Source organism: Manacus candei, unplaced genomic scaffold (genome assembly GCF_025592945.1).
Source record: "Manacus candei isolate 608988 ecotype Guabito, Panama unplaced genomic scaffold, ASM2559294v1 h1tg000177l, whole genome shotgun sequence".
Classification (NCBI taxonomy): domain Eukaryota; kingdom Metazoa; phylum Chordata; class Aves; order Passeriformes; family Pipridae; genus Manacus; species Manacus candei.
Genome location: NW_026138225.1, coordinates 122,289 through 134,741, shown reverse-complemented (window position 1 = coordinate 134,741; position 12,453 = coordinate 122,289). Strand labels below are relative to the sequence as shown.

At 54.0% G+C, this 12,453-nt stretch overlaps 1 protein-coding gene across 28 annotated transcripts in view; it reads right to left on the bottom strand.

Annotated features, from left to right (window-relative positions):
- The window catches only part of OTOF (otoferlin), a 130,974-nt gene that overhangs the window by 35,260 nt on the left and 83,261 nt on the right, over positions 1–12,453 (bottom strand). For all 28 annotated transcript variants that reach the window (XM_051773766.1, XM_051773770.1, XM_051773768.1 and 25 more), the window contains exons 22-27: positions 12,068–12,220; positions 9,283–9,472; positions 8,090–8,214; positions 6,240–6,374; positions 3,261–3,422; positions 446–565 (exon numbers count right to left, since the gene is read on the bottom strand). In XM_051773766.1, the coding sequence (XP_051629726.1) occupies positions 446–565; positions 3,261–3,422; positions 6,240–6,374; positions 8,090–8,214; positions 9,283–9,472; positions 12,068–12,220 (885 nt within the window). The remainder of the gene's footprint in view (positions 1–445; positions 566–3,260; positions 3,423–6,239; positions 6,375–8,089; positions 8,215–9,282; positions 9,473–12,067; positions 12,221–12,453) is intronic.

Genomic DNA, 12,453 nt, shown 5'->3' with positions numbered 1-12,453 from the left:
CGGCTCCCCCCTCCTGTCAGGGGGTTGCAGAGCCAGAAGGTCCCCACCGAGCCTCCTTTTCTCCAGGCTGAGCCCCCCCAGCTCCCTCAGATATTCCTGCTGCTCCAGCCTCTTCCCAGCTCCCTTCCCTTCCCTGCCCACGCTCCAGCCCCTCCCTGTGTCTCCTGTCTGAGGTCCCAGAGCTGCCCCAGCACTGGAGGTGCCCCAGCAGTGCCAGCACAGGGAGGGCACTGCCCTGGCCCTGCTGGACACACCGTTTTGGGCAGAAATCCCCCTTCAGACTCCTGCAGACACACGAGGGACGTCCCACCCTCGCTGCCCGAGGCCAGTGGGTGCAGAGTCCCCGAGCCCTCTTTGGGGGACACGACCCAGCTCCCCGGTGTTTTTTTAGGGATGCTCCAGCGCTTCCCAGCCCGACCAGTCCAGATAGATCCTCGTCCTTTACCTCCACCCTGTATCTGCTCAGCACCGGGCGGATCCCCAGCGGCACCGGCAGGATCGGGCCCCGCTCCATGTCCGTGGGGCCGTCGATGGGGGGCAGGTCGGACTTGCCCCCGGGGCCGATCTGGAAGAGAAGGAGCCGGGATTGGGAACTGACCCCCCTTGAGCCGGTGCTCGGCTGCTGGGAGGAAGCTTTTTGTCCATCCCACGGGATCCCAGAACAGCTTGGGTTGGAAGGGGGATTTCCAAGACCAGCTCGTCCCAATCTCAACCCTGAGAATCTTTTTGTCCATCCCATGGGATCCCAGAAGGGTTTGGGTTGGAAGGGAGATCTCCACGACCATCTCATCCCAACCCTGAGAAGCTTTTTGTCCATCCCACGGGATCTCAGAACAGTTTGGGTTGGAAGGGGGATCTCCACGACCATCTTGTCCCAACCCCGAGAAACTTTTTGTCCATCCCACGGGATCCCGGAACAGTTTGGGTTGGAAGGGGGATCTCTATGACCATCTTGTCCCAATCCCAACCCTGAGAAGCTTTTTGTCCATCCCACGGGATCCTGGAAGGGTTTGGGTTGGAAGGGGGATCTCCACGAGCATCTTGTTCCAGTCCCAACCCCAAGAAGCTTTTCATCCAACCCACAGGATCCCAGAACAGCTTGGGTTGGAAGGGGGATTTCCAAGACCAGCTCGTCCCAATCTCAACCCTGAGAATCTTTTTGTCCATCCCATGGGATCCCAGAAGGGTTTGGGTTGGAAGGGAGATCTCCACGACCATCTCATCCCAACCCTGAGAAGCTTTTTGTCCATTCCACGGGATCCCGGAATGGTTTGGGTTGGAAGGAGGATCTCCACGACCATCTTGTCCCAACCCCGAGAAACTTTTTGTCCATCCCACGGGATCCCGGAACAGTTTGGGTTGGAAGGGGGATCTCTATGACCATCTTGTCCCAATCCCAACCCTGAGAAGCTTTTTGTCCATCCCACGGGATCCTGGAAGGGTTTGGGTTGGAAGGGGGATCTCCACGAGCATCTTGTTCCAGTCCCAGCCCCAAGAAGCTTTTCATCCAACCCACAGGATCCCAGAACAGCTTGGGTTGGAAGGGGGATTTCCAAGACCAGCTCGTCCCAATCTCAACCCTGAGAATCTTTTTGTCCATCCCATGGGATCCCAGAAGGGTTTGGGTTGGAAGGGAGATCTCCACGACCATCTCATCCCAACCCTGAGAAGCTTTTTGTCCATCCCACGGGATCCCGGAACGGTTTGGGTTGGAAGGAGGATCTCCACGACCATCTTGTCCCAACCCCGAGAAACTTTTTGTCCATCCCACGGGATCCCGGAACAGTTTGGGTTGGAAGGGGGATCTCTATGACCATCTTGTCCCAATCCCAACCCTGAGAAGCTTTTTGTCCATCCCACGGGATCTCAGAACAGTTTGGGTTGGAAGGGAGATCTCCACAACCATCTCATCCCAACCCCAGGGAGCTTTTCGTCCATCCCACGGGATCCCAGAATGGTTTGGGTTGGAAGGGGGATCTCCACGACCATCTTGTGCCAGTCCCAACCCCGAGAAGCTTTTCGTCCATCCCATAGGATCCCAGAATGGATTGGGTTGGAAGGGGGATCTCCAAGATCATCTTGTCACAATCCCAACCCTGAGAAGCTTTTTGTCCATCCCACGGGATCTCAGAACAGTTTGGGTTGGAAGGAGGATCTCCAAGACCATTTCATCCCAGAGAGCCCAGCCAGGGAGCAGCTCCTGTCCCATCCATCCCAATCCCAGAGAGCCCAGCCAGGGAGCAGCTCCTGCTTCATCCTTCCCAGTCCCAGAGAGCCCAGACCAGGAGCAGCTCCTGTCCCATCCTTCCCAATCCCAGAGAGCCCAGACAGGGAGCAGCTCCTTCCCAGTCCCAGAGAGCCCAGCCTGGGAGCAGCTCCTTCCCAATCCCAGAGAGCCCAGCCTGGGAGCAGCTCCTGCTTCATCCTTCCCAATCCCAGAGAGCCCAGACAGGGAGCAGCTCCTGCTTCATCCTTCCCAATCCCAGAGAGCCCAGCCAGGGAGCAGCTTCTTCCCAATCCCTCCCAATCCAGCCAGGGAGCAGCTCCTGCCCAATCCCTCCCAACCCATGACAGCCCAGCCAGGGAGCAGCTCCTGTTCCATCCCTCCCAATCCCTCAGAACACAACCAGGGAGCAGCTCCTGCCCAATCCCTCCCAACCCATGACAGCCCAGCTCAGGAACAGCTCCTGTTCCATCCCTCCTAATCCCTGAGAGCCCAGCCAGAGAGCAGCCCCTTTCCCATCCCTCCCAATGCCAGAGAGCCCAGCCAGGGAGCAGCTTCTTCCCAGTCCATCCCAATCCCAGAAAGCCCAGCCAGGGAGCAGCTCCTTCCCAGTCCATCCCAATCCCTGAGAGCCCAGCCAGGGAACAGCTCCTGCCCTGTCCCTCCCAGTCCCAGAGAGCCCAGTCAGGGAGCAGCTCCTTCCGAATCCCAGAGATCCCAGCAAGGGAGCAGCTCCTGTCCCATCCCTCCCAATCCCAGAGAGCCCAGCCAGGGAGCAGCTCCTTTCCCATCCTTCCCAATCCCTCCCAATCCAGCCAGGGAGCAGCTCCTTTCCCATCCCTCCCAACCCATGACAGCCCAGCTCGGGAACAGCTCCTGTCCCATCCCTCCCAATCCCTGAGAATCCAACCAGGGAGCAGCTCCTGCCCCATCCCTCCCAACCCATGACAGCCCAGCTCGGGAGCAGCCCCTTTCCCATCCCTCCCATCTTCCCATCTCCCCCGGGCTCGGCTCCGTGCCCCGTGCCCGGGGGTACCTGGAGCAGCTCGAAGGCCGCCAGCAGGTCGCCGGCGGTGGCGTTGCCGCGGTAGATCTGGTAGTATTCGAGCTGGGGGGGGAAGCGGGGGGGCCCGTACTGCTCCTCCGACATCTTCACCACCGGCTTGGCGAACGTGCGGCCCATGAAGTCGGCCTTGCCCTGCGGGGAGAGCGGGGTGGGAACGGCCCTTGGCGGGGGGGATCCCACACGGAGGGGGGGACACGACTCTGGGATTGATCCCATGGCTCCCTCTTGTTGTGGTTAGAACAGGATCGGTCACAGAATCACAGAATCCCAGAATCTCAGAATCCCGGAATCCCAGAATCCCAGAATCAGCTGGGTGTGAAGGGACCTCCGAGATCATCCAGTCCAACCCTGGATCCAATCCCGCCGTGGTTCCCAGCCCATGGCACTGATGCCACATCCAGTCTGTCCTTAAACACCTCCAGGGATGGAGAATCCACCCCCTCCCTGGGCAACCCATTCCAAGGGCTGATCCCTCTCTCCATGGAAAGAATTCCTTCCCGATATCCAACCTAAACCTCCCCTGGCAGAGTTTAAGACCGAGCCCTCTTGTCCTGCTGCTGGTTCCTGGGAGAAGGGAATAACTGGGAGGTGGGAATAGTTGGGATGTGGGAGAGGAGGAGGAATAGTTGGGATGTGGGTTGGGAAGGGGAATAAATTGGGATGTGGGACAGGAGGGGGAATAAATTGGGATGTGGGAAAGGAGGGGGGATAGTTGGGATGTGGGATAGGAGGAGGAATAATTGGGATGTGGGAGCAGAGGAGGAACAGTTGGGATGTGGGACAGGAGGGGGAATAGTTGGGATGTGAGTTGTGGAGGGGGAATAATTGGGATGTGGGTTGGGAAGAGGAATAAATTGGGATGCAGGAGAGGAGGGGGAATTAGTTGGTATGTGGGATAGGATGAGGAATAATTTGGAATGTGGGCTGGGAGGGGGAATAAGTTGGGATGTGGGTTAGGAGAGGGAATAATTGGGATGTGAGATGGGGGGGGAATTCCCATCCTTCCTGATATCCAACGTAAACCTCCTCTGGCACAGCTGGAGGCCGAGCCCTCCTGTCCTGCTGCTGGATCCTGGGAGCAGAGCCCGATCCCACCCGGCTCCCCCCTCCTGGCAGGGAGTTGTGGGGCGGGAAAAGCTCCCTCCTGATCCCTCTTTTCCCTGGGATGAGCCCCCCCAGCTCCCTCAGCCTCTCCTCACAGGAATTGTGCTCCAGTCCCTTCCCTGGCCCTGCTCCAGCCCCTCCATATATACACTTGTAAGATATCCAAGTTCCAAACTGGACCTGGATGTCCGGGGTCTTTTTTGCCTGGGATAAAGGAGATATAAAAGTTCCTAAAAAAAATTAAAATCTTCTGGGGCCGTGTAGGAATTTTGTACACGGGGGGGGGGTTTCTGTTCTCTCTTGGGGCTTAAGAACTGTCATGATTTGAGATTTCCAAAATTCTAATCCCCTAGTCTAAGAGATAGTTGTGATGGTGTGTATAATGTGTTATAATATTTATTTGTACAGTCATTGTAATATATTCCCTTTCCCCCACTTTGAGTCTGGCGTGTTTTGTCTGGAAAAACCCATCTCACAATAGGTTGAGATGTGGGAGGGGGCTTAGACCAGGGAATTAGAATTTTGGAAATCTCAAACCATGACAAGAACAAAGGAAGAGCCACCGTTTTTGACAGAGGATGCCCAGCAGCAAATGGGAAAGAAGGGAAAGCCCCTTTTTCGGAGAAAAAAACCCTTTTTAGGTAAAAACAAATACTCTAAGCTTATCCAAAAAAAGGTGGGATTTTGTGGAACTACAAAATGTACGAAAATTAAACCCAAAGGGGTCTTTTTCCCCTGGAAATTCGCCGAATAAATCCTTTGTTCCGTGAGTTTGCGCCGTCTTTCTGAATTTAAGAGAGGAATTTTTCTTACAGTGGGAACGGTCCTTGGTGTTGTGGATCCCACACAGGGACCCCGGGATTGACCCCACAGCCAGAACTGACCCACGGGTAGAACAGGGATCCCTTTAGGATCCCCTTGGGGTCGGGACACAAAAGCTCAGGGACAATCCCCAGTCCTGAGGGACAGCAGGGAGGGCAGGGAGGGGCAGTTTTCCCGAAGGGGAAGGCTGGGGTGGTGTCCCCTGGGCTCCAGCCTGGCTGAGGCTCTTCCTTCTCCCCCCAAAAATCAGACAAAAAATCAAGGTGACAGGGAAGGGTCAGAGGGAAGGTGACAGGGAAAGGACACAGAAAAGGGTGACAGGGAAGGGTCAGAGGGAAGGTGACAGGAGGGGGATGTGCCCGTTCCCACACAGATTCCCACTCCAGATTCTTTCCTGAGCTCAGCAGCGGGAAAGAAACTGGGATTTGTGCTTGTTCTAGTTTAACAAAAAAACACGAGTTTTGGGTCAGAAGGGGAAAGATTTTCATTTTTCTTGAAGATTCCCGTCCGTGGGGAATGCAGGGCAGGGGCCACACCTTGCCATGGAAGAGGCTCCCACAGCCTGGGCAGGTCCCATCCCACCCCACGGGCTGGTTTGTGTCCTGCTGGGGCTGAACCAAGGCCAAGGAATGGACCCACGGGTAGAACAGGATCCCTTTGGGATCCCCTTGGGGTCGGGACACAGAAGCTCAGGGCCAACCTCCAGCCCTGAGGAACAGCAGGGAGGGCAGGGAGGGGCAGTTTTCCCGAAGGGAAAGGCTGGGGTGGTGTCCCCTGGGCTCCAGCCTGGCTGAGGCTCTTCCTTCTCCCCCCAAAAATCAGACAAAAAATCAAATTAAATCCCCCACCCGTGAGGGGCAGAGGTTTCGCACTCCAGATGGGAGGGGGGAGGACACGCCAACTTCCAAGAATCCTCGAGCCCTTCCCAAGAACCCCGAGCTCTCCCGAGGGCCGGGAGAAGGGGCTCCTCGCCCCCTGTGACCCCAGGGGTGCCCCCCAAACCCCCCCCCGGGGTGTCCTCACCACGGTGTCCTGGTCGTAGATCTCGATGACGATGATGGGGGGGTCGTCCCTCATCTCGTGGGCCTCCCCGAACAGCTCCACGTTGTCAAACACCAGCAGCTGGTCCCAGGTCGGGCACAGGGTCTCGTTGAGGACCTGGAAAAGGGCGGGAGAGATCCTGATTGCCCTGGGGAAGGGAGCAAAGCCCTGTGCCAGGGGGGTAGGAGGGGTTGCTCCGGGTTTTTTGTGGCGTCTCCCAGGGGTTGTCCTGGGAAGGACACCCCCGCAGTGGAGAAGCAGAATTATTCCCAGTGTCCACCAGGCTCCCTAAATCCCGGCGGCCCTCAGGCTGGGACCGCTGAAACGTGGTTCTGCCTCTCCAAAGCAGGCAGGGAATGCCAGAAAAAGGGATGGAGGGGACACGCTGGGAGGGGGCTCCTGGGAAGAGGCAATTCCCAAGTGCCAGGGCTGCTTCTCCCACCACAGTCCGCCCAACCCTTGGTCCATGGGGCCTGTGCCAGGGGAGGAGGGTGGGACGTGCAAAGCCAAACCCCACCCCTCTATCCTTCCATCCTTTCATCCATCCTTCCACCCCTCCATCCATCCATCCTTCCATCCCTCCATCCATCCATCCTTCCATCCCTCCATCCATCCCTCCATCCATCCATCCATCCCTCCATCCATCCATCCCTCCAACCTTCCATCCCACCATCCTTCCACTCCTCCATCCTTCCCTCCACCCCTCCATCCTTCCACCCCTCCATCCTTCCTTCCATTCCACCATCCTTCCATCCCTCCATCCTTCCATCCTTGCATCCCTTCATCCTTCCACCTCTCCATCCCTCCACCCTTCCATCCTTCCTTCCACCCTTCCATCCATCCATCCTTTCACTCCTCCACCCCTCCACCCTTCCATCCTTCCATCCCTGCATCCTTCCACCCCTCCATTCTCCCATCCCTCCAACCTTCCACCTCTCCATCCCTCCATCCTTCCATCCATCCATCCTTCCATCCTTCAATCCTTCCATCTCACCACCCTTCCATCCATCCCTCCATCCATCCTTCCATTCCTCCATCCTTCCACCTCTCCATTCTTCCATCCTTCCACCCTTCCATTCCTGCATCCTTCCACCCCTCCACCCTTCCATCCCTCCATCCTTCCACCCCTCCACCCTTCCATCCCTCCCTCCATCCTTCCACCCGTCCATCCCTCCACCCTTCCACCCCCCTATCCTTCCATCCTTCCACCTCTCCATCCCTCTATCCTTCCTTCCTTCCATCCATCCCTCCCACCCCCCATCCTTCCACCCTTCTACCCCTCCATCCTTCCTCCCCTCCACCTCTCCACCCCCTTATCCTTCCATCTTTCCACCTCTCCATCCCTCTATCCTTCCTTCCATCCCTCCCACCCTTCCATCCTTCCACCCCTCCATCCTTCCATCCCTCCATCCCTCCCACCCTTCCATCCTTCCACCCTTCCACCCCTCCATCCTTCCACCCTTCCATCCCTCCATTCTTCCTCCCCTCCACCCCTCCATCCCTCCATCCATCCTTGCATCTCTTCATCCTTCCACTCCTCCATCCCTCCACCCTTCCATCCCTCCCACCCTTCCATCCTTCCACCCCTCCATCCTTCCACCCCTCCATCCCTCCATCCTTCCATCTTTCCTTCCACCCCTCCATCCTTCCATCTCTCCATCCTTCCTCCCATCCTTCCATCTCTCCACCTCTCCATCCTTCCATCCCTCCATCCCACCATCCTTCCATCCTTCCACCCCTCCACCCCTCCATCCTTCTACCTCTCCATTCTTCCACCCCTCCATCCCTCCACCCCTCCACCCTCCCTCCCTCCCTCCCTCCCCATCAGTCACCTCTGTGCAGTGGCTCTGGGAGGTGAAGAACACCCTGGCGAAGGGGTCGGAGAGGCCGCTGCTGTCGGCCGCGAACAAGCTCCTGGCCTGGTACATGTGGGCCCGCAGCTGGAAAACCTGCTTCTCTGCGGGGCACGAGGGGAACGGGGCGGGCTGGGGGCACATCCCGGAGCCCGGGTTTGGGGGCAGGGGTAGGAAACCCTTACTGGGGTACAGGAGGCTGAGGGGGGGAAGGAGGGCAGGTTTGGGTTAGGGTTAGGGGGTAAGGAGGGCAGGTTTGGGGTTAGGGTTTGGTTAGGAGGGCGGGGTTGGGTTTGGGGGGGAAGGAGGGCAGGTTTGGGGTAGGGTTAGGGCGGGAAGGGGGGCAGGTTTTGAGTTTGAGTTAGGGGGGGAAGGAGGGCAGGTTTGGGTTAGGGTTAGGGGGGGAAGGAGGGCAGGTTTTGGGTTAGGGTTAGGAAGCCCTTACTGGTGTACAGGAGGTTGAGGGGGGGAAGGAGGGCAGGTTTGGGGTTTGGGTTTGGTTAGGAGGGTGGGTTTTGGGTTTGGGGGGGAAGGAGGGCAGGTTTGGGGTTAGGGTTAGGGAGGGAAGGAGGGCAGGTTTGGGGTTAGGGTTAGGGGGGAAAGGAGGGCAGGTTTGGGGTTAGGGTTAGGGTTAGGAAGCCCTTACTGGTGTACAGGAGGTTGAGGGGGGGAAGGAGGACAGGTTTGGGGTTTGGGTTTCGTTAGGAAGGCAGGTTTTGGGTCAGGGTTAGGGGGGGAAGGAGGACAGGTTTTGGGTCAGGGTTAGGGTTTGGGTTCGGGTTAGGGTTATGATTAGGGTCAGGAAGCCCTTACTGCTGTAGAGGAGGCTGGGAGGGGGAAGGAGGGCAGGTTTGGGGTTGGGGGGGAAGGAGGGCAGGTTTGGGGTTAGGGTTAGGGGGGAAAGGAGGGCAGGTTTGGGGTTAGGGTTAGAGTTAGGGGTTAGTAAGCCCTTACTGGTGTAGAGGAGGCTGAGGGGGGGAAAGAGGGCAGGTTTGCAGTTTGGATTAGGAGGGCAGGTTTTGGGTCAGGGTTAGGGTCAGGGTTAGGGTCAGGGTTAGGATTAGGGTTAGGAAGCCCTTACTGGTGTACAGGAGGCTGAGGGGGGGGAAGGAGGGCAGGTTGCGGGTTTGGGTTAGAGTCAGGCTTATGGATTAGGGTCAGGAAGCCCTTACTGGTGTAGAGGAGGCTGATGGGGGGGGAGGAGGGCAGGTTTTGGCCCCGGGGGCTTTTCTTCTCCTCGAATCCACAGGGGAGGCCGCTCAGGAAGTCCTTGCGCTGCTTGTTGAGGCCCAGCCACAGGTAAACCTCCATCTTGGCCTGCACCGTCCAGCCGGCGGGGCCAAAGCCCCTCTTCCCGGGCAGCTGGGGGGGAACAAGGGGTGCCAGAGGTCAGGGTGATGCCTTAAGAGTTATTCTGGGTTTTTTGGGTCTTTCCTAATTTTTATAAGCTTTATAAGTAGTTATATCATAGAATCATAGAATCACAGAATCAGAGAATCCCAGAATCCCAGAATCAGCTGGGTTGGAAGGGACCTCCGAGATCATCCAGCCCAACCCTTGATCCAACCCCGCCGTGGTTCCCAGCCCATGGCACTGATGCCACATCCAGTCTCATCCTAAAAACCTCCAGGGACGGAGAATCCACCACTTCCCAGGCAACCATCAGCAAGACAAGAGGGCTTGGTCTCAAGTTGTGCCAGGGGAGGTTTAGGTTGGATATCAGGAAGAATTCCTTTCCAGAGAGGGTGCTCAGCCACTGGAATGGGCTGCCCAGGGAAGGGGTGGATTCTCCGTCCCTGGAGGTGTTTAAGGACAGACTGGATGTGGCATCAGTGCCATGGGCTGGGAACCACGGCAGGGTTGGATCAAGGGTTGGACTCGATGATCGTGGAGGTCCCTTCACACCCAGTTGATTCCATGATTTTATGATTCCCTGGGCAGCCCATTCCAATGGCTGAGCACCCTCTCTGTAAAGAAATTCTCATATCCACCCTAACCCTCCCCTGGCACAGCTGCAGACCCAGCCCTCTTGTCTTGCTGATGGTTGCCTGGGAAAAGAGACCAACCCCCCCCGGCTCCCCCCTCCTGTCAGGGAGTTGCAGAGAGTGAGGAGGTCTCCCCTGAGCCTCCTCTTCTCCAGGCTGAGCCCCCCCAGCTCCCTCAGCCTCTCCTCACAGCACTTGTGCTCCAGTCCCTTCCCCAGCCTCGTTGCTCTTCCCTGGCCCTGCTCCAGCCCCTCCATGTCCTTCCTGAGCTGAGGGCCCAGAGCTGGACACAGCACTCCAGGGGTGGCCTCACCAGCGCTGAGTCCAGGGGCAGAATCACTTCCTTGGCCCTGTTGGCCACCCTGTTCCTGATCCAGGCCAGGATCCATTGGCCTTCTTGTCCCCCTGGGCACACTCTGGCTCCTGTTCAGCTCCCTGCCCATCCCCACTCCCAGCTCCCTTCCTGCCTGGCTGCTCTCCAGCCCCTCTGGCCCAGCCTGGAGCTGCCGGGGGTTGTTGTGGCCAAAGGGCAGGACCCGGCCCTTGGTCTGCTTGAACCTCATCCTGTTGGGATCAGCCCCTGGATCCAGCCTGGCCAGGTCCCTCTGCAGAGCCCTCCTGCCCTCCAGCTGATGGACACTCCCCCCAGCTTGGTGTCAGTTTGCTGATCCCCCATTCCCTGCTCCCACATCGATATCCCCTGAATTCCAGTAGGAAATGTTTAGTCTCTGGTCAAAGTAGGCCCGTTTTTGTTTAAGAACACTCGGCCTGAACCACAAAAGTACACTCAAGAACCGGGTGACCGTGTCCCCTTTGTGCTCTGAAGAAGATGAGGGTGATGAAGAAGCGGGTCTCAAAAAGCCCCCCAGCCTCAATTCCAAGGGGGTGGGACGGGGGGTGGACCGGGGCAAAAGCTTGGGGTTGGACAGGCAATATTTAAAAATTTATAAATAGTAATTATAAATATTAATTGTTATAAACAATAAAATATAAATATTATAAATAGTAATTATAACTAGTAATTGTTATAAATATTATAAATATAAATATTAAAAATAATAATTATAAATACTAATAAGTACAAATACCATAAATATAAATATAAATATAAATATAATAAATAATAATTATAAATATCAATCATTATAAATATTATAAATTAATTTTATTATAGTTTATTTATAATAATTATTATAATAAATTAATATTAGCAGTATTAAGTATAAATAATAATGAGTATAAATATTATAAGTATAAATGCTATAAATAATAATTATAAATATCAATTGTTATAAATATTACAAATAGAAATATTTTCAATATTAATTATAAATATTAATTATTATAAATATCAGAGGTATAAATACTAAAAATAATAGTTATAAATAGTAATTGTTATAAATATTATAAATATAAATATAATAAATAATAATTATAAATAGTAATTATTATAAGTATTATGAGTATAATAATAAATAATAATAAATAACTATAAATAATAATCATAAATATTAATTGTTATAAATATTATAAACATAACTATTATAAATAATAATTATAATTATAATATTTATGATAATGAGGGGGCCAGACATGTTAATGAAGGGGATGAGTTATGATGATACCCTTGGAGAAGTGGAAAGTCGATGTTTTATCCAGTTATGCAAAAATATCAATATTTTAAATAATATTATATTTAATATTTTTAATATTATTTAATTATATAAATATTATATATAATATTATATAAATATTATATATAATATTATATAAATGTTACATCTAGTATTATATAAATATTATACATTATTATATAAATATTATATATACGATATTATATAAATACTCTATATAATATTATGTAATAGTTATAATATTTTGTAAATATAATATTATTAAATTTAATGATATTATATTGATAATAAATTTATAATTAATAAATTTAATCCCCCCCGGGGAGGGAGGTCAGTACCTTGAGGAAGACTGTCTTGACCTTGGCGCAGTCCTTGCCCATCTCCTCGTCCACCAGGGAGTGCAGCAGGTCCTTGGAGGGGATGCGGGCGTAGGCCACGCGCTTGTTGTTGCTCATCATCCAGATGAACACGTCGGGGATGCTGTGCTGGGGCTGCCAAAAAATACAGGTGACAGGGAAGGTGACAGGGAAGGTGACAGGGAAGGTGACAGGGAAGGGACACAGCGAAGGGTGACAGGGAAGGTGACAGGGAAGGTGACAGGGAAGGGACACAGGGAAGGGACACAGCGAAGGGTGACAGGGAAGGTGACAGGGAAGGTGACAGAGAAGGGACACAGGGAAGGGACACAGGGAAGGTGACAGGGAAGGGACACAGGGAAGGGTGG